The 20,788-nt window shown below is 35.8% G+C and overlaps 3 protein-coding genes across 5 annotated transcripts; all 3 read right to left on the bottom strand.

The window, feature by feature from the left end:
* Positions 1-472: 472 nt before the first annotated feature.
* LOC132060302 (magnesium-chelatase subunit ChlH, chloroplastic) lies at positions 473-6,551 on the bottom strand. The gene is made up of 6 exons (XM_059453274.1): positions 4,928-6,551; positions 4,709-4,791; positions 3,486-3,882; positions 1,732-3,137; positions 1,151-1,627; positions 473-1,049 (listed from the first exon to the last, which is right to left on the bottom strand). Exons 1-6 carry the CDS (start codon positions 6,333-6,335, stop codon positions 672-674), a joined length of 4,149 nt encoding a protein of 1,382 aa, XP_059309257.1. The 5' UTR covers positions 6,336-6,551; the 3' UTR covers positions 473-671.
* Positions 6,552-8,956: 2,405 nt separating this feature from the next.
* Positions 8,957-14,426, bottom strand: LOC132060996 (protein N-terminal glutamine amidohydrolase). The gene is made up of 6 exons (XM_059453883.1): positions 14,279-14,426; positions 12,329-12,434; positions 11,159-11,236; positions 10,902-11,032; positions 10,041-10,165; positions 8,957-9,385 (listed from the first exon to the last, which is right to left on the bottom strand). The coding sequence occupies exons 1-6, from the start codon at positions 14,362-14,364 to the stop codon at positions 9,228-9,230; spliced, it is 684 nt and encodes a 227-aa protein (XP_059309866.1). The 5' UTR covers positions 14,365-14,426; the 3' UTR covers positions 8,957-9,227.
* Positions 14,427-18,685: 4,259 nt separating this feature from the next.
* On the bottom strand, positions 18,686-20,548 carry LOC132060995 (uncharacterized). Of its 3 annotated transcripts, XM_059453881.1 has the most exons (5): positions 20,325-20,548; positions 19,863-20,072; positions 19,484-19,576; positions 19,344-19,409; positions 18,694-18,909 (listed from the first exon to the last, which is right to left on the bottom strand). In XM_059453881.1, exons 1-5 carry the CDS (start codon positions 20,511-20,513, stop codon positions 18,898-18,900), a joined length of 570 nt encoding a protein of 189 aa, XP_059309864.1. In that variant the 5' UTR covers positions 20,514-20,548; the 3' UTR covers positions 18,694-18,897. The 3 variants fall into 3 exon arrangements, 2 of the variants coding, with proteins under 2 accessions (XP_059309863.1, XP_059309864.1); XR_009416079.1 differs by lacking the exon at positions 18,694-18,909 and having other exon boundaries at positions 19,272-19,409; positions 19,484-19,603; positions 19,826-20,072; XM_059453880.1 differs by lacking the exons at positions 19,344-19,409; positions 19,484-19,576 and having other exon boundaries at positions 18,686-18,907.
* Positions 20,549-20,788: the final 240 nt, after the last annotated feature.

Below are 20,788 nucleotides of genomic sequence, written 5' to 3'. Positions count from 1 at the left end.
GTCTTTTACATGTATACAGATGAGAAATCAAGATTGCTTGAATATTTTTCATCTTGATGTGTCCAACAATTGACTACAAAATGTCCTAAAACTGCATTTATCACGCCGATCATGCCGTTGTGAAGCGAGTGACCATCTCAATTAAAAGTTTAAACTGTTAAAGAACATACTTGTCTAAAAGTTTAAACTGCTAACGAAAATACTTTTATTTACTTAATCGGTCTTCTATGCACGCGTGATTAGAACATCCTCAGAGCATTATTGAAATATATCCGTATAGGCGAGCAAGTCTCCTTTGTAAAAAACCATATCTTTTTGTAAGTTTCTTATTTTTCGGTATAATATGGTCGTTTGTTTTGGCCAAAAATTAATTTAATACTTCAAAAGAGAATCCATTCTGTAAAGCAATGAATGGATTCCTGCTGCAGAAAAAATATATTGAGTTCTAAGAAAAACTTGAAGAATAAGAATAAAGGCAATTGCAACTTTCAAGTTCAAATTTGAACATATGGAAGCAGTATTTTCTCATACAAGTAGAAAGACATCCCCAAAAAATGAACAAAAATTACACTGGGGACTATCAAAGGAATTCACATCAGAAATTGTTAGGAAGCAGATTATCCTGAAACAGAATCAGGCAGTAATCAGAGATCATTTATTTTGCTATACATTTATCGGTCTATTCCTTCAATCTTGTCTTCAACTTCTGAGTACAATTGCTTGAGTTTCTCAATGTTCTCTTCAGAAGTCTCCCAGTATCCACGTCCATTAGCCTCCAAGAATGTCTGAAGCAACTTCCTGAAAGAATTCGGGTTTGTGTTCATGAGCCTGTTCAACATCTCCTCATCTTTGATGAAGGTTGTGTTTGCTTCTTCATACACCCAATTGTCAACTTGGCCTGAAGTTGCACTCCACCCCACTGTGTTAGTTAATCGTTTCTCAATCTCACGAACTCCCTCGTAGCCAGTGGATAGCATGCCTTCATACCACTTGGGGTTCAACAACTTTGTCCTTGCATCAAGTCTCACAGTCTCAGACAATGTACGTACCTGAATCATCAGAGAGAGAGGCATTAGACATAAAGTAAAACGACTTCTGTCAACTTAATCAGTTACATCTTTCAAGTTATCTATCAAGTGATAACATTCACCTGCGCATTAGCAGTAGTGGTGTCAGCAATGTATGCACTAGGCTTCTTTCCGTCCTTCCTGAGGTTTTGCACAAGGTTGGTTGGATCTGAATCGAAGTAGTGACTAACATCTGTGAGCGAAATTTCTGATGAGTCGAGGTTCTGGAACGTGGCATCAGCTGTGCTAAGAGCCATCTCGAAAACTTGTCTCTTCTCCATCATGCCAGCACCAGGAGCATCAGAGTCGAATGCAAATGACTTTCGGCTCAAGTACATGTCTTGAAGTTGCTTCTCGTCGTTCCATGATGAGTTCTCAACAGCAAGGTTGATGTTGGAGGAGTAAGATCCTGAAGCATTTGAGAAGACCCTAGTAGCTGCTTCACGAACATCAACTCCGAGTGTTTTTGCCTGTTCTAGTGCATGTTTCCTGACAAAGTTCTGGTCTTCTGGCTCGTCAAGCTCAGCAACCATCTTGACTGCCCGGTCAAGGAGATTCATCTGTGTACAAAACAAAACAAAAAATAAGTAAATACAACAGCTTGACATTGCACTAATGCACCAACCCAGTGTAGAATCATTAGAAACGGAAGATAGACCAGTACCTGATTGATGAAGAGATCTCTGAATACCCCAGAGCAGTTGACAACAACATCAACTCTAGGTCTTCCAAGCTCTTCAAGACTAACTGGTTCCACCTTGTTAACCCGTCCAAGTCCGTCTGCAACTGGCCTTACACCAATCATCCACATAACCTGTGCCAATGACTCTCCATAAGTCTTGATGTTATCGGTTCCCCAAAGCACCAGAGCAACAGTCTCTGGGTACTTGCCGCCGTTGTCAGCCTTTTGCCTCTCCAACAATCTTTCAACCACTATTTTAGCACTCTGAAGTGCTGCTACTGTAGGAATAGCTTGTGGGTCCAAAGCATGGATGTTTTTCCCAGTAGGCAAAACTTTCGGGTTTCTGATTGGATCCCCTCCAGGACCTGGTTCAACATATTTCCCTTCTAGAGCCTGTTTCAAGCTTCCCACCTCGTTATTAGCCACAATTAGCTTCAAACACTCACCCAAGAACCCGAATAGAACTCTGAGTTTTTCCCTGTCAGCTCTGTAGAATTGAGTGTTTGACAAATATTGGATCCATGGTTCATTAAGACCAAAACCAAGAAGCGAGGTCAGCTTATCAGAAGTGTCCACGACTTGACCCTTGTTATTAGTTGAACGGTCAACAAATGCTGATATTGCTCCACGTGATGCCTCAGTAATTTGACGAAGGAGCTCCACATCTTTTAAGATTCCCTTGTCATTTCCTCTGTAGATATCCTCGATGTTTCTTCCGACTGTGGCAGCCAATATAGATGGAAGGGCAGAAATATCATCTTCAGGACGGTCCAATGCAGCAATGTTGACAAGAGTAGCAACTGCCTCCATGGCGGTTGGAGGTTCACCGATGATGTGAAGTCCACATGGCAGAAGACGAGACTCGATCTCCATAATCTTTGAGTATACTTTGCCTACTACATTATCACGCTCTTTGGCATCGATTTCTTGTCCTTCTTCAGGAAGATCAACGTCCTTGTCAAGATTGCACTGTCTAGCTGTACTGATGATAGAGTTCACAATCTGTTGGCCACGGCCTGAGTCTTTCAGAGATTGGTACGAGGCAATGAGCTCGCTGAGCTGCTTGAGTCCCTTGTAAAGTCCAGCATTCTCAGCCGGGGGAGTCAAGTAGCTAATGGTATTAGCATAACTCCTTCGTTTGGCAATGGTTGCTTCGGATGGATTGTTTGCTGCATAGTAATAGACATTTGGAATGTTTCCAATGAGACTGTCAGGGAAACAAGCGTCGCTCATTCCCACTTGTTTCCCGGGCATGAACTCAAGAGAACCATGAGTACCAAAGTGGAGAACTGCATCAGCTTTGAAAATTTTCTCCACAAAAGAATAGTATGCAGCAAAACCGTGGTGCGGGCTAGCTGATTTGGAGAAGAGAAGTCTCATCGGGTCACCTACACCATTTAGAACAGAGCTTTAAACATCCATTTGAAAAAGGCTTCAAGTCTTTAAAGCTGCAAACACTAAATAGGCATTTGGACGTGCAATTTGGAGCTCAAATTAGAAGTTTTGATTTGAAATGTTTGTTTATAACATTTGAACAAACTTCAACTTCAAGTTGAATCGGGAAAGTTTTGATAGTTTTCACAAATTGTGCCGTTTTCATGTTTATGAGAAAACGTATAACTTTTCAGATCCAAATTGCATGTCCAAACAAATTTCAACTTCAAATCAACCTGATTTTAATCATGATTTGAAATCACGGCCAAACAGGACCTAAGAGAATTCAAATAGATTCTAACCTTCGTATCCAAATGTGGGCTGGACACCGATAAAGACATTTCCGTACTGTTTTCCATATACCAAGAGGTTTTCTCCATCAGAGTTCAGATTACCAGGTGCTTTTCCCCAGTTTTCTTCAAGAGCAGTTGCATAGGGAGTTAGCTTCATGTATTCTCGGACGTTCATCTTGTAAGCTACATTAAGATTTGGACTGCTGAACTGAGCTTCTTTATCATGAATTACTTCTTCAATCAGTTCTGCAGAAGTCTCGGGCAGCCCCTCGACGTTGTAGCCATCTTTCTTGAGATCTTTGAGCACAGAGTATATGGAGGCAAAGACATTCAAGTATGCAGCAGTTCCGACATTGCCTTTGTCTGGAGGAAAGCTGAAAACAGTGATTGCCAACTTCTTCTCAGCCTGCACAATGTTTAGTTACACATTGAGCATCAGTAGCAGAAAACAATTTGACAATTGTTATAATGCAACATAATCAGATTCATTAATCCACTAAACAATTCTTACTAAGCTGATTATAATATATATTTAGGGAGAGTTACTGAAAATGGAACCACAGGTTTCCAAGTTTCAATATTGTTGTCCCTTTGGTCTATGACTATCATATGCAGAAATTGTCTATGTTGCTCGGACTCTTCAAGAATGCTTCCAGATTCTTGTCGTATCCTCCATAAGTAGTGCATTTTTGGAGGATCCCAACAAAGGTGCGACAACATTTTTGGAGAATTTGAGCAACACAGGAAACTGTAAAACTCTGAACCCTAAACAGGAAATGGAAAAGTTCTGGTTTCGTAGGAAAATTTCATCCTAATTTGCAACTTGTGATCATGATAAATACATCTAAACATTCATTTCAGAGTTCACGGCACTTGTTGAAGTCCTAATGAAAGTGATCAAAGTTTAAATATAGAGGAAGGGAGCTTCTAAACTTGTCAACTTAGTATTTTCAAGTAACAGATAAGAGAATTTTACTAATGGTCAAAAACTAACGCCAGTTACTCAAAGAAATTTGGTCCATGTTAATCAGTATTTGCAGGTGATTGACCATGTTAATTACACTTTCTCAGATTAAATCGTCACAGGAATATATAAATTAGATAATCTCATTGGTCTAAGTACTTTTGTGAATTGTTTCTAATTATCCAGAACATTACCATAAAGCCACTAAATAAATCATATCTTATAATCGAAACCAATATGAAAAGAACCAAAATTTCAGCACACATACCTTTGTTTTTCTCTTTAACTCTCCCCATTTGATTGCCCTGGTGCAGAGTTGCTCCACTCTTTTGTGAAGAGCATGTGATTTCCCTGCATATTTCAAGTAATGAAAGGGAAAAACCAGTAAAAGCTTAGTAATGCTGAGCAAAAACTAATCAAACTAAACACATGAAATGGAATCAACATGACAAAGGACAAGAACAAAGAAGAAAAAAAGGACACTTGCCTGTTCTTGGATCCCGGCCGGCGAAAACAATGGGCTCCATGCCTCCATCCAGCTCAGGTAGAGCAACTTGTAGAGCCACCTGAATTGGGTGCAACCCCAAAGTGCTGTTCAACCATTCCTCTGTTGTCTGGAAAACCAAAGGCAATGCCACAATATAAGGCACATCAAGCTTCATCAAAGCCTCAATAGCCCTTGGATGGTCCTGTCTTGCTGGCCCTCCAACAAGAGCAAAACCAGTAAGTGATATTACTGAATTCACAAAAGGCTTCTTAGTGATAGGATCAATGAAATATCTCTCAACCGGCCCCGAGAAATCTAGCCCACCAGCGAAAATTGGGATAACTTTAGCACCTCTTGCTTCCAATTCCATGATCACAGCCACATAATGACTCTCATCACCAGTAACAATGTGACTCCTTTGCAAAACTAGCCCAATAACAGGAGCATTATTACTCTTAAGTTTCTCATTAGCATCCCTCCTTGTTGCATACCAATTCAAATACTCCTTCACATCATCATACATACAAGGAGCTAAAGGATGCCAAATTCCACTATCCAAGTACAAAACAGGGTCCGAATACTCGATTTTCGTTCCTTTTAAAGCAGGAACATAAGAACCAGATATCATTTTCAAGAAATTCACCAAGTTATCAGGTGAACCTCCAAGCCAAAACTGCAAACTCAATATATACAACCTAGCATCTTGAGCTTTATCACTTGGCAAGTACTTCAAAACCTTAGGTAAAGTCCTAACAAGCTTCAACATTTGATCAGAAAAACCAGCATTAGATGATTTCTTCTTCTTGAAAAGTTGAAAAAATGGACTTTTAGATTGTCCCAATTGAGACATACTAAAAGATCCTAACTTATTCAACCTCATAACTTCAGGCATAGATGGAAACACCAGAACTGCATCAAGCCTATCCCTTTCTTTTTCAACAGCAGACTTAACTTTCAAAGCTAATTCTTCCACAAAGATCAATGACCCAATAAATACATTTGCATCCTCAAGATCTTTACAAAAAGTTTTATAAGTTTCAACATCTCTAAGTTCCTCAACTAAGTACCCCACAACCTCAAAAGAAGCAAAGTTTCCATTTTTGTTTAGTGTTTGAACAGCAGCAGTAAGAGCTGATTGATACTGAGCTTCTAACACAACATAAACAATCTTAACAGTAGCAAGATTTTCAAGATTTTCAGGTTTAATTCTCCTTACTTCTTGAGTTGTTTGTGTAAACAAACCATTACCAATAGCATTACATTGGAACTTTTTTGGTGATTTTAAGAATGTGGGGTTGGTTTTTTTGGGAAGAAATGAGTGAAGAAAGTAATGTTTTTGTGATATAGATGAAAGATGTTCTACTTTTGAGTTTGATAATGTAAATGGTGAAGAAACCAAAGAAGCCATAGTTCAAAAACTACAAAAAGTTTCAAACTTTAACTCTTTGGTTTCTTGATTATACACAAAAACAATATAAAAACACAAAACCAAGAAGAAGAAAAAAAACAAAATCTTGGGTGTTGAAGTTATAAAGATTGAATTTTTAAGTGAAAAATTCTTGCTTTTCTTGAGTTTATGTAAGTGAAGGAGGATGATAGTGGCTGTTATGGAAGTTGGAAATGTTTTGAGTGTAAAATATAGATGTTTTTTAAATTTTTTTTAGTGGTGAAATAATGGGACACGTGGCAAGAAGGGTGTGTGTTAGCAAGAAAATGAGTTGTTTGTACTTTTTGTTGTTGTATTTTCTATCTTGCTTGGGGTCATCTATGATGATGATTCTTGTGTTCCTATTGGTCAGTTTAGATTTCATAATATAAAGTTATGGGTAAAGAGAGCAGTGAGTGTAGAGTTTGGATAGGCAAGATTTTTTATTTTTTTATTTTTAATTTTTTTGTGAGTTCATTTAGTGCCTGTTTTTTGTCGCAAAGATTCTGATTTTTTTGAGTTTGTGACTCTCAGTGAAAAGGAACTGATATTTTATGTGTGTTGCTTAATGGGTCCAGGTATCTTACTTTTCTGCCAGGTAAACTACCAAACAAAAAAAAAAAAAAAAAAAAAGGAAAGTTAAATGGAGTTGGAACTTGTATGAAAATTAAAAGTTTTAAATTGCATTTGTACAATTTCACATTTGGAATTATGTATTGAGACAAGTATTCCACTGGTTCACATTTTTTTCCTCCTTTTTGAGAGCAGGGTGGAAGTAGTTTATTTTTTATTTTTTATTTTTTATTATAAGTTCAAGTTACTATAAGGTGATTAGGAGGAAATTTTTAATAGGCATTATTTGACAACTTTGTAAGATTGATGTTGTAAAATATATTAACACGATTGGGTCACTTTCTTATAAGATAATTACAGATAAATATGAAATCTCTATGATAAACATTTATTGACAACCTGTTAAAATGCTACTAATTATTAACATGTTAAAATACAATAGTAATATAACACGATCTTTATAATATTAGCATATAAAACATAAATCCCTGGTAAAAGTAGTAACTATCCAATATGATTAAGTATACTTATAGTGTCACAGATCTTTTACACTCATATATAACTCAAATTCTTGTACATAGAAATTTTTAGATGACTTATACTCTTTAATATTTAGAAAATGACATGTTTTTCTCCCATCACAGTACAATCAATAAGATTAATTAAAGTGTAATAGATTCTCAAGTAGTGCAATAAATAGGTACAATAAACTTAGAAAGCATTTTTTTAAATGAATAGTTACTTGTCTTCATACTTTACTAAGAATCCTATTAATGAAAAAATAGTCCCCATAATTACATAAAAGAAATTATTAGTTCAATTGCCCAACACATGATGAAAAAGAAACAAAATACAGCATTGATAGATGGGAGGTTCATTGAGTGATTGTGGCACTTAGGTGCAATAGAGACCTTTGAATCAATTATTACCACTTATCTCACAATGAACAGAAGATTTCCCACAATTCATAGGAGCCATTAGTTTGGCCCATAGTTTTTTTGGGCTGTATTTGATATCTGCTTTTAGCCTCGATTAATCCCGCTTTGCGCTGAAAAGTTCCACTTTAAGAAGTAAAATGCTTCCTAATAATATCGACTCCATTCTCAGGCTTGAATCCGAGACGTCAGAATAAAGATGGATGAATACTTACCACCCCATCACACAGATGAATGAATACTTACCACCTCAACACAAGATCCAGTGCTAATAATTTGGCCATAAAATTCAAGAAAATTAACCGCTTATGGCCAGTGGAAACAATAGTACTGATTATAAACTCCACTAGCTAAGAAATTGAGCAAACATTGAAGACCGGCGTTCAATCGTAGAGATAAAAATTCCTAGATGATTTCTTCTCATTGATAGAGTTACACAATACCCTGTACTAGTTGGAGATATCAAGTACCCAGTGGAATAATCGAGATGCTGGCCCAACACTACCGTTATAAGGCCCCGTTTGGACATGCAATTTTGATATTTTGAGTTGTATTTTCTCTTATAGACATAAAAACCCCACAAATTGTGAAAACTATCAAAACATTCTCAATTCTTATAAAAATCTTACCAAATGAGCAAGTCATAGTTCATAACAAAATTAGTACGCTACTAGAAGGCCTTTCTAAAAAATACAACATCAATTAATCAAACTTTAGTTCAATAAAAACGAAAACTTAACATGAATAGTAATGTAACTACTCTTTAATATAATCCTCCCACATAAATTAAAGGTTGGTAGACATAAATAAAGGTTGGTGGAAGTTAATGAGATTGGTAAATGATTGATGGGGGTAATTGTTAAAAATATCTACCAACTTATGGGTCTTTTTTACAAAATATAAACTTATGGGTTAAATTTTATATTTAAAAAAGTTGAAACCATGAGTAAAAATGCATGTCCAAATGCTGGTTTGGGGTCATGATTTCAACCTATGGTTTGAAAACGCATGGCCAAAGGCCTACTAAAACTTGAAAGAAAAAAAAAAAAAAAAGTAGCCAAGAAACTGCTAATTTTTGTTTTGATAAAGTGGGAGTAGCTCAGAAACTGCTAATTTTGTTTTGATGAAGAGTATTTTGAAGAAATCACTGTACTGTATAATGTGCCCTCCTTCAACCATGTTCACCAGCCAAGAAAATGTTTGTACAAGTTCTAAAAAATAAAATCACTCCAAAAAACTTGACCAAACAAGAATTCTTCCACACCACCCCTCTATTGGCAAGACTCTCACAAAGCACTTTCTTTTTTACATGTTAAAATCCAAGACCATGATTTCAACTTTCAGCTAGTACAGTTTTCAACTCTCATCAGGAAATCAAAGAGAAAAATCCCAACAAATCATTTTCACCAACTACGACGCCAAGTTTTTCCGAGAAAACAACATTGATGGTATCAGCTTCCACATTTTTCACTACATCATCTGGAGAGACTGTAATGTACTCGTTCAGGTTGTGTACGGCTCCATCTGTACAAGCAAAAGGCAGAATGAAAATAGTAATTATAACGCAAACTAACAAGAGGTCACCGTGGTTTATCACTAAATGCACCAGATGACCCTATATAGGTAGGTACCTATCAGAAATCTTTAGGTAATGTAAGCGTGTTCTTCCCTATTTTAATAAGGAACAACTATTCAAAGCTCACACGTACTGGCCCTTGTATGTTCTATTCCATAAGTTAGCTATGAAAAATGATACTATATAAAATGGGACTAAATATAAATTGCAATAATACACGTCTTCCCCATCCAATAAAACCTATCATCAACTCGGTCTCCGTCCATTTTTGGCTTGTTTCTTTTGTAGTCACCGTTAGAGTCCATCCTGTTAGTTGGACCAAAGGTTAAGGGACTAAAGAAGCTCAAGGTTATATACTTATATTTGAAGGATAAATATAGACCTACTCCCATAGATAAGGGACAAATTTGGCTAAAAACTCGTAAATTTACCATGATTGTGGTTGACCTTTTATACATTACTGAGCCAACAACATGCAGGCTATAAAACTATAATTAATGTCCTTCCATGCACTAAACTGAAGTTACCTGCTTGCAACATGTACCAAGTACCAACAAATGGAAAAAAGGCATAACTTCACAAACTTTTATTTCCGGCAGTTACCTTCAGCAACAATAGCTTCGTGCGATGGCGGTTCAGCAATCCAGTTTCCAGCAGAATCCTTCATATGTCTTCTATCTGATGCGAAGTGTCGGAGAAATATAGGGCCATGCACAACTCGAAAACACCTGAAATGGCCAAAAGTTGGTTCTTCATTAGATTGCAGTTAGTGTATCACTCCAAGCACGATGTCAACACCATTGCTTAGCACCAGAAGAAAAACATACTCTCTTTTTTTTTTTCCGTTAACCGTGGTTCCGAGTCAGCTTGCGCACACCTCGACTAATTCCACGGGTACCTGCTACCTCCCACCAACAACAAGTACCAGGTAACTCTGTCCACCTAGGCTAGGACAGGTGGGAAGAAATCACCTAGTGTTTTTGTCTCTGCTGGAATATGAACCTGAGACCTCATGGTTATCAACCCACTTCATTGACCACTAGGACAAGAAAGACATGCTATTGTTTCTTCTTCAGAGAAAGGTCAGTGAAAGAGATGAGACCACCACCTATGGGGTGGAATAGTAATTTTTTTTTTTTTTAAAGATAAACAAAAAATGAGATTCACTAAGTAGAGCGTAAATTTTCAATATGCAATGTGACGAAAAGTTAGAAACATTTTAAGGTTGGGTTGACTTCAGGTTGGAAATGGAGAAAAACAACACATAGAAAGGCGATTGAACTACTTTTGCATCACTAGTTCAAGAATCTTAATTTGAGCAAATACGACATATCTATCTCCTACAAAAGAGAATGAAATAACATTTCTTCTTCCTCGGTTAAGAACAAAAGTTCTAGAGGTATGTAGCTTTATCAATGTACTCAATAAAATAATGTTTCTTCTAGGGACTAGAACAGTTATTACCTTTTGAATTCTGAAAATATCTGAATTGATGGACGAATACTTTCAGCGACATAGGAGCCAAGAGGAGATGGAAACGGAAGGCTTGAATCTAAATCCCACACTAAGGATGAAGAGTTTTCATTTCTCTTTTTCTGCATTATCATTGCAATCAGATTTTCTTAAGAACGTGAAATCCCACATAGCTATACTGGAGAAAAATAAAATCCGTATGTTTAACAATTTTCAGCTTGTACTAGAATAGAGTAGGTTAATCTGACTTGTACACAGATGGCATGATAGTCCCACAGAATAACTCCCTCTGCTCGCTGGCTAGCCTTCTGATGCCACAGAGGAATCTGAAAGCATATCAATAAATTACTTAATATGCCCAAAATTTTTTTGCTATGTACAACTGTCATACATTCTGTCTCTTTCCTTATTAAAACAGCTAAGCTGGATTGCAACAGTAATACTAGAAAACTAACTCATAGACTCGAAGTACTGTGTTGATTTGGTTTTGAAGAAAGTTCAAGTCATATTTATCTTTAACTCATTTGAATGCCTCTCTACCTTCACAAGGTAGGGGTAAGGTAAGGTCTGCGTACAAACTACCCTCCCCAGAACCCACTTGTAGGATTACACCGTGTACGTCGTTGTTGTTGTTATTTGAATGCCCAGGAACATTTTCAGATTCATGTATACATGAAATCCCCTTCATCCTTTTACTTTGTTGAAACTGGAAAAGGAGAGAAAAATTGAGCTGATTAAGGTGTGTTTGGTATGGAGGGAAACATTTTCCAGAAAGTGTTTTCCAATTTTCCCATGTTTGGTTGGGCAAAATGTTTTGGAAAATATTTTCTCTAGAAAAGCAAGTTCCTTAAAAATGAGGAAAATGACTTCCCTAATGAAAGTAGGGAAACAAGTTCCATAAGTGACATTCCAAGTTCATTGTCTCCTCACCCCCCCCCCCCCCCAACAACCCCAATACCCCCAACCCTTGACAATCCCACTTCCCGCCAACCCCTGAATCCCCACTCCTATAGTGTTTTGCTAGATTACATATAGATGCTCTCGGGACTTACCGAACACTAGAAAATAAGTAACAACCCCACGTATTTTCCAAGAATAAATTTTCTAGAAAAACATTTTCCTTCATACCAACACGCCCTAATGCATTTACATTGTCAAATGGTAAGCAAAAAGCAAAAGACCAAGTTGATCTAATGTTTCAAAGAATTAGTCTGTTCCATTTGCAGACAAAGGCTTGCAGCTAACATCATTTTGTTATCCAATAAACTTTTGCTAGTTTTTTTACGAAATAAATTACCATTTCGAGTAGTGAAACAGATCTATACAACTATCATTTCACTGAGATGAAGTATCAATAAAGTGCATGAATTTCTTAGAACAGTAACGAGTAACCAAAGGAAGAAAAAAAGAGTAGTTGCCTGCTCTTTCTCATTTGAAATGAAAATAACAAACAGATCAGAACCATCAGGATCTGCCAGCCCATCATCACATAGCTTTTTGCATAGCAGGTAAATGTTTTCCTCACTGTAATAACAAGTAAACACAGAAAGCAGACAAAAAAAATACTTCTTGTTAGTGCTAGATAATCTTAATCAATCAATCAATTATGCCTCAATTCCAAAAGTGAACTCTCTAGATCCTTGGTAAGTTAGCTTAATGCGAATGGAAACTAAAAACAAACAAGTCAAATTTAAGAACAAAAGTGCTTAGTTCAACAGGATTCAAAAGTTCCCTTCGTGTTATGAATGTATATTTTCAGGTAGAAAGAAGAGTTTCTTTGGAAATATGCTCAGAAAGATAGTCCAAGTTATTTTTCACTAGTGCATTATATTTCTTCAATCTTCAACTAAATAAAAGATTGACAAGTTCTTTTCTTTTTTACTTGTATCAACTTTGGACCTAATTCACACCCCAAGAGCGAGCTATTAAGGTGGGAGAGCCCAAGGCTATTTAAACCCATATAAGCACACTATGTCCACCGATGTGGGACATAACATTACTTCTTTTAGGTAATATTATAACTATTCCACATTTCTGCTCAATTCAATTATTGCTTCAACCAAATGAAAGATTGACAAGTTCCAAATTCATATCTTGAATTCTCATTAGATAACTGAAGATCCAAATAACAGTTATCTATCAAATAACATGAAATTCACTTAATAAAGCACTCCATTTCTCCAACCAGAAGCTAGGAGCTGAATTAGTTCAGCCTCCTCAAAGTGTAGTAACCACCATTCCAAGTAAAATAAGGCTAAGTCTTTTAATTAATTCACATTACAAAGAAATATTTAGCTCTTTCATTACTCAATTACAAAACTTCCATAATTTTTTTTAAATAACAATAGTGCCCATACCATCTTTCCTGCACCTAATTCCATGTACAATGTCATACTAAAAAAATTAAAGGAAAAAGAAAAGGGGAGGTCCTAAAACTGGTCAGCTATAGAATTCACTTAAATTAGGTCTTCAAACGAAAAAGGGTGTCCTCAATTATGAATCAGCTTCCATAAACAAACAGCAATCATCAGCTACATACTCATACCCCCCGCGCACACACACACACACCAAAAAAATGAATAAACTCACACACACACATAAACAGAGAGAACTAATTCTCTAAATTAGATCTTCAAATCAAAAGGGCATCCTTAACTATGCATTACATTTCATAAACAAGAATGTCTGTATTTCAAGAAGGCTAATATATACCCAAAAAACAGCAAAAACAGAGAGAGAGAGAGAGAGAGTATACCAATTCCCTTAATTAGGTCTTCAAATGAAAAGGGTATCACCAATTATACATCAGATTTCCTAAACAAACAAGCAATCACCAGCTATATCTGTATTTCAAGAATGCATATATATATATATATATATAACAACCCACACCACCCCCACCCCCACCAAACCACAAAAAATGAAAGGGTATCATCATTTATGTATCAGATTTCATAAACAAACAGCAATCACCAACTATATATATATATATATATTTTTCAAGAATGTATATACACACACCCCACCTCCCCACTCCCACGCCACCACCATTTAAAAAAAAAAAAAAAAAAACCCACACACACAGAGAGAGTACTAATTCGCTTAATTAGGTCCTCAAACGAAAAGGGTATCTACAATAAACAAACAGTAATCACCAACTATGTTTGTAATTCAAGAATGTATACATACACATATCTACCAATTCCCTTAATTAGATCTTCAAATGAAAAGGGTATCATCAATTATACATCAGAATTCATAAACAAACAGTAATCACCAACTATATATGTATCTCAAGAATGCACACACACACACACACACAAAAAAAAAAAAAAACAAAAACAAAAAGAGAGAAAATGTGTATGTACCAATAATAAGGGGTATGATTAAAGTTTGGAACTTGCAAAGGAGCTGTAGATGATGAAGATTTCACTTCCAAATTTGAACTTGTCATTTTTTTTTAAAGTTTATTTTGCAGTTCTTGATTATTCTTCAGTTTTTAGTTTAGTAAGGAGAGGTCAGTAGGAAATCTCATAAGCATCTTACGACGTCGTGGCATCCACTTCTTTAATTCGTCTCATTTTCCAAAAAGGTCAAATTTGTCTTTTTATTATGTTAGTTAGTCGTAGTATTTCAGATCACCGAGGACATGACCTTAGATAGGAGGTTGTGGAGGACTCAGATTAGGATAGAAGGCTAGGTGGCTTACCCTTTCACCTTAGTAGTTGCAGTTTCGCTCATTTGTTTATTACCTTTGGTTTATGCATCTGATTGCTGCTTATAGTTGTACTTTGATTATTTTATTTATATATAGTAGTTAATGCTCCTTTATGCCCGGACTGGTCTACCATGACTTTCTCGCTTTTGGTATTTGTATTATCATATTGTTTTCGATATCTTGCACCTATCCGACCTTTTTTGTCTTTTTCTCTTATCTTCTCTCTTCTCTATCTCTTGAGTCGAGGGTCTTTCGAAACGCCCGCGTTCAAGGTGAGGGTTAGGTCTGCGTACACTCTACTCCTCCCCGGACCCCACATGGTGGGATTATACTGGGCTTCTTGTTGTTGTTGTTGTTGTTGCCTTTTTTTCCCTACTGCCTTATCATTCTTTTATAATATTTTGTCGTGACATTCTATACTTCTTTGAGTTGTTTGTCCTTGTCTTTGAGGGTCTATTGGAAACAACATCTTTACCTCCCAAGGTATAGGTAAGATCTGCGTACACTCTACCCTTCTCAGATCCACTTTGTGGGATTACCTTTGGTATGTTGTTGAAAGTGCTCAATTTTGTCATCCATTACACTTTTGGTCCATTCATACTCTTCTCGTTAGCAAATCGTCTTATATTTGCCTTTGTCATGTACGAAGCTATTATGTGAAATGGTTAGACTTCCCATGTTCAAATTCTTCAAGAGAAATGTCTAAATTTAGCCCTCAACTTTCGATTATGGTTAAAACATACTCTTCTGTTGGAGATTCGTTAGGGGGCGAGAGAAAAAAAAAATATAAAGATATGATTAATATTAGATTAAGCCGTTGTTTGATTGGAGGATTAAGTGGGTAACCTCTGTATAAAATTTATGAATAAATTTGTTATGTGTTTGGTTGATGGTATTACCTAAAATCATGATATTTTTTTTTTAATCACAATCATGAAATTATTTATTCCATATAAAATGTGGGACAAATAATCCCAGAATAACCTGGTTTTGAACCCAGGGCCCGGCCAAGGCCAAAGCAACTAAGGCAATGGCTTTGGGCCCTCAAATTTTTGGGGTCTCATTTTTTATTAAGTTTTAAGAAAAACATCACTAATTGCTCGCTCAACTCAAACTAATTACACGCCCATGCCCCCTCTCAAACAATTTTCACTTCTGCCCAGCATAGCTCAAACTAATTACCCGACATGCCCCCTTGCCCAAACCCCTTCCTCCATGATATCATCGCAGTATATTTAAATATCATGATGGTATCATGGAGGACTAAGAGAAGGACTAAAGCAGTCCTCCATGATACCATCTCAGTATATTTATATATCACGGTGGTACCATGGTCTCGAGGAGTGTCTCGTTGAAGGACTGAAGCAGTCCTCCATGATACCATCACAATATATGTATATAAGATGATGGTATCACAGCTGTTCTTTTAGAGAAAAGTGTGTTTTTGATCATCCATAATACTACCACAGTATATTTATATGGCATGATGGTATCATAGAGGACTAAGAGAAGGACTGAAGCAATCTTCGATGATACCATCTCAGTATATTTATATACCATGTTGCTATCATAATTTGGGGGCATCTCGGTAAATAGTTTTAAATTTTTCTGGGGGTACGAAAGTAATGGGGGTATGGGCGGGTAATTATTTTGGTTTGAGGGGGCACGCACGTTCTTTCCCCTGAGTTTTATGCTAATTTGTTTAAAAAATTATTATGACTTATGGTACTTTTATGTAGTTTCTAAATATGTAAATTGTTTTTTCAAAAAAACTTAAAGATTGTATGTTTGAATTGCTCACGATAAAAATAAAGAAGCTGGACTCTTGAAATTCATATTACGTCACATAAATTGAGACAGAGGGAGTGCACAATATTTATAAAAGAAAAAAAGAGAAGAATTTTTTAGTCGCGTGATTGATTAGCTATATTGTCAGTTAACTTTTTTTTTTCAAATAAATTGATTTGAAAAATTGTTAACAACTTTGCATTGTTCTTGACGATTATAAAACAGTAATTAATGACTTCGCATCTAAAAAAAACTAGAAAAGTGGACCTTAATAAAAATATATATGACGATCTTTCCCTTTAAAAATAAAATAAAATTAGAGTCCCTCTCTGAAATTTGGCTTTAGGCCCCTAGTCATGTTGAGACGACCTGTTTCAACAAAAAGACCCCTGATAGTTTAATGAAGAGCAAAGTTACTAAAGTTCAAACAATATAAGAGCAAATTTGATGACCCTTTTCCCTTTTTTCCCCCACTTCAAGTTCAAAAGGAAGTTTAACGAAGGGCAAAGCACAAAAATGCATTATTAGATAATAAAATACAACACGATGCACAATATAGCACTTCAGCATACTTGTACTTCGTTTATAGTGGGCTTGAGCAGCCACTAGATGTTGTTAGAAGCCATTTTAGTTGTACTAGTTGGCACATTAATTGTGTACGCCGGCAAAACGATTCCCTAGTGTGCTAGTAGTTGCTTCATTTGTATCAGTTGACACATTGTATAATACGCCGCCAAAACGATTCCCTAGTCTCACTACAACAAATTCGATTATCAGGGACAAATAATGTCGTCACTTATAAGTCATATTTCGTCACCAAAAATCTTGTGTGAAAAAAAATTTCGTCAATCATTCGTCCCTAAAAGCGGGTCGCTAAAAGTATACAAAGACAACTTAGTGTTTCGTCGCTAAATAAAGTTTATTAACTACGAAATCTTCCTTTCGTCCCCAAATGCATAGTATTTGTGACTAACATATTTGTCATAAAAAGGATAGATTATCGTAGTTGATAGTGTGTTTTTGTCACTAAAGAGCCTATTAATACGACGAAACTACCTTGTCACTAACTATTTAGTACGTTTCGGTGACGATATAAATTGTCTCAAAAGTTATATGTATTTTGTAGCTGAAATAATGTAATTTCGTCACTAAAGACTACCTTTTATATACAAAAAAATGTTTCGTCCCTAAACGTATAGGGATTAGTGACAAATTTGTTGTTATAAACAAAGTTTACAATTTTGTAGTTGAATCTTTCATCTCGTCACTAATAGTATTGCTTTTTGCGACAAAAAAAAATTATCACTATAAATTGTCATGATTAGTGACAATTACCATTGTCATAACATAAAGCATTAATTCGTACCCAACAAGGAGGAGGATATTGGGACAAATATATTTTTGTCACTAAATGTAGTCAACTTATGACGAACTAATTTGTTTCGTGACGAAAATATATTTGTCTAGAAAAATTTAGTTTAGTCGTCGCCAAAAATTAATCCTTTAATAACAAAATATTTGTCACTAATTATAGACATTCACGTTTAATTATTTTGTAGGTAATAATTTTTAAAATTAGAATTGCATAAATTGAAAACAAAATAATTTTAACATGCCAGATAATGATACAATTCACCCATGATCATACAATTAACAACTAAAATTGTACTGAGATCATATCTCATTACAAACTCCTAAATAAATGTAAAATATGTCTACTAACAAGAAAATCCAACTGAAATATACTAAATATTACTGCTAAACTAAGATAGACAATGCGGTTTCTTCCAAAGTACCAATCCAACCGAAATATATGAAATATTACTCCTAAACTAAGACGGATAGTGCGGGTTTCTTCCAAAATACTAATAATGTGGTGACACTTAGCTTGCAATCGGTCTTGATTCAATTCCCACATTTAATACTGCGGAAAAGAGAGAAGCAAAATAAGATTAGATTTAAAGTGTAGAAGTTGAAGAATTCAAAGCTCAATGGTTATGAGTGCACAATCCTCTTGGCGTGTAAAGTTGAAAAATAGAACTTATCATGTAAAGTTGTGTTACTTCTAACCTTGATGGCGATGAGCTAGCAAAATGTTGCATTTTTTTAAACATTTCCTCTTGGCGTCTTTGCTAAAGTAACCAGTTGAGAATTTAATGCTTGTATCGAACTCTTTGAGTTTCTATCCGGGACTCTTTGGTTTTCTATCTTGACCGCTTTGGGTTTCTACCACAACTTCATTTGCATTTAATCGTTTCGTAAATCATGTTGGGCACTAGCAGCTCTCCTCTTTCGTCTTTCTAAGGGAGTCTTCTAACTCTGCTGTTCTTCTTTGTGTGGCTCTGGTAGTATCGGGTTTCGGACCATAACCGAGACCTTTTATGTACCCCGATTTTGTACCAAGTACAGTATCCATAATTTGATCAATAGTCATGCAAGGCTCTCCCGGCTCTCCCGAAGTATATATATCTTTCAAATCTTTCATGGTGTTCTGCATAAGAATAGTAATATTATTTAAATTAATTATAATCTAGCAGCAAATACAACTATATTGCAGTGAAAATCACGCTACCAAATAGCAGCACAAGACACAAATTCTTTCAAATAACACAACATCTAGATTGGAAATCGAGTTTTCGGGAAGACTATAACAAAATCAATATTCCTTGGTAAAATGGAATTCACCAAACTCGCTCGGGAATTGACTTGAGTAGTTGTTTCTGTTGTAAAGTAGAATTTTCATTATTTTAAAGTTCAATCACAAGAAAAAATTTATTATGAATTATTCAAGGCTAATCTCGATTTCTAAGCCAAAAAGAAGGAAGACGCAACTTCAACAATATTTACCCGGACAAATGCAATGGATATGGTATTAAAATAATAATTTTCTTACATAGTTTGTCTCGGCCCTCTAGAGATGACCATCCTTTTTCAGTCGAGTAATGAGTACTCTTGTAGAACTCAATTCTATCAGGCTCTACTCCATTTTCAGCCTATAAAATAAAATATTAATATGAAGTAGAACTAAAATATTTTTAGTAAAAAGAACAAAAATGGTATAACTTACAAGTTCAGCACGAGCCGGTACAAACGCTTTTGACCCCATGAAATGATTAATTTTAAGGTTACTTCGATTGGCCCTGTTTATGTCGCATCGTTTCTACAAAGAACATATAAATATATGTAACTTAATCAACAAGGATAATAACATGAAATTTTCTATGGGAAGGGAATAGTAGCACACACAAATTTCATTTGGTAAAATGGGATAAAGTATTGCTCCCAAAGTGCAATGGAGGCCTAGGGGCATGCAATTCTTTTGTTTTTTTGCCTATCTGTAATTACGCCCCTGTAATTATGCATCTACTTGATGCTTTTCTAATGAAACATCTTACTTCATCAAAAAAACAAAAAAAAACAAGGATAATAACATGAATATAAATTACCTTATGCTCTGGATCAGCCCACATATCACAAAGCTTATTCCAATTTTCTCGGGTCAACTCTGGCACTTCAATTTTACGAGCTTCTTCCTCCGAACGTGCACTTTCAAATAGCTGTTTTAACTTGTACCGCCATTGTCGGCTTCTATTTTTCAAAATATCCTCACAACTATCTTTCACGTAATGCTCGTCCAAATCAATTTCAAACTTCTCCTAAAAAACAGATATGTTATGAAGAAACACACGAACAATCAAAATTCCTTAATGTGCAATGGTCAAAAGGGGTTCTTATTCTTGGAAAGCTTTTTGTGTTATTAGAAGTGAAGTTGAATTCAACACCAACCTTCGACTCTAGAGCCATACGTAGTAGCGAAGGATACATGAGTTAACTTACAATACCCAAAAGAAGCGAACTCACTATAATCACTATAATGTAATAAAATTACAAGAGTATAGAATCCTTACGTGGCATCTAATTAGTGCTGCATCTTTGTCCTCTCTTGTGAGTTCCTTCCACTTGTTTGGAAGCGAAAGAAAATTTCTGGCAATTATCCCTAGTTCATTGGATAATTTTGCCGATTGAGTTGGCTTAGTTGGCCTCCCTTTACCAAGCGGGATCTCAATTTTCATCTTGCTTCCCATAGTCTTCCTCATCCTTTCAAGACCTTTCCCTCTAGTCTTGCCACGACCATTCCGATCCTAGGGGAATCATCGAAGGAAAAAAGTCGGTTCAAAATACCACGTATGAGTATCGCACGGGATGAAGAAAGCAACAACTTAAAATTTTGCTTCATTTATTTTAATGACAACCAAGTCAAGAAATTCGAACATTATGGTTAAAGTTTAACATGAATGTCGGCCTTAATTGTTTAAATTTTCACTTCAAACCGGAGAAAAGTAACTAATATGTACTAATTAATCTAAGGAAT

This window comes from Lycium ferocissimum, chromosome 6 (assembly GCF_029784015.1).
Source record: "Lycium ferocissimum isolate CSIRO_LF1 chromosome 6, AGI_CSIRO_Lferr_CH_V1, whole genome shotgun sequence".
Taxonomy (NCBI): domain Eukaryota; kingdom Viridiplantae; phylum Streptophyta; class Magnoliopsida; order Solanales; family Solanaceae; genus Lycium; species Lycium ferocissimum.
The sequence above is the reverse complement of the archived record's forward strand: the minus strand, read 5'-3'. Positions and strand labels throughout refer to the sequence as shown.

Excerpts from the sequence above, each read along its gene's own strand:
- LOC132060302 (XM_059453274.1), bottom strand. The coding sequence starts at position 6,335 with ATGGCTTCTTTGGTTTCTTCACCATTTACATTATCAAACTCAAAAGTA. Across the intron at positions 4,792-4,927 it reads CGGCCGGGATCCAAGAACAG|GGAAATCACATGCTCTTCAC; the intron begins GCAAGTGTCCTT and ends TGAAATATGCAG. Across the intron at positions 3,138-3,485 it reads GCCCACATTTGGATACGAAG|GTGACCCGATGAGACTTCTC; the intron begins GTTAGAATCTAT and ends TAAATGGTGTAG.
- LOC132060996 (XM_059453883.1), bottom strand. The coding sequence starts at position 14,364 with ATGACAAGTTCAAATTTGGAAGTGAAATCTTCATCATCTACAGCTCCT. Across the intron at positions 11,237-12,328 it reads TTTCAAATGAGAAAGAGCAG|ATTCCTCTGTGGCATCAGAA; the intron begins GCAACTACTCTT and ends ATATGCTTTCAG. Across the intron at positions 9,386-10,040 it reads CGAAGCTATTGTTGCTGAAG|ATGGAGCCGTACACAACCTG; the intron begins GTAACTGCCGGA and ends TTGCTTGTACAG.
- LOC132060995 (XM_059453880.1), bottom strand. The coding sequence starts at position 20,513 with ATGAGGAAGACTATGGGAAGCAAGATGAAAATTGAGATCCCGCTTGGT. Across the intron at positions 20,073-20,324 it reads CAGCACTAATTAGATGCCAC|GAGAAGTTTGAAATTGATTT; the intron begins GTAAGGATTCTA and ends TCTGTTTTTTAG. Across the intron at positions 18,908-19,862 it reads GGGCTGATCCAGAGCATAAG|AACACCATGAAAGATTTGAA; the intron begins GTAATTTATATT and ends ATTCTTATGCAG.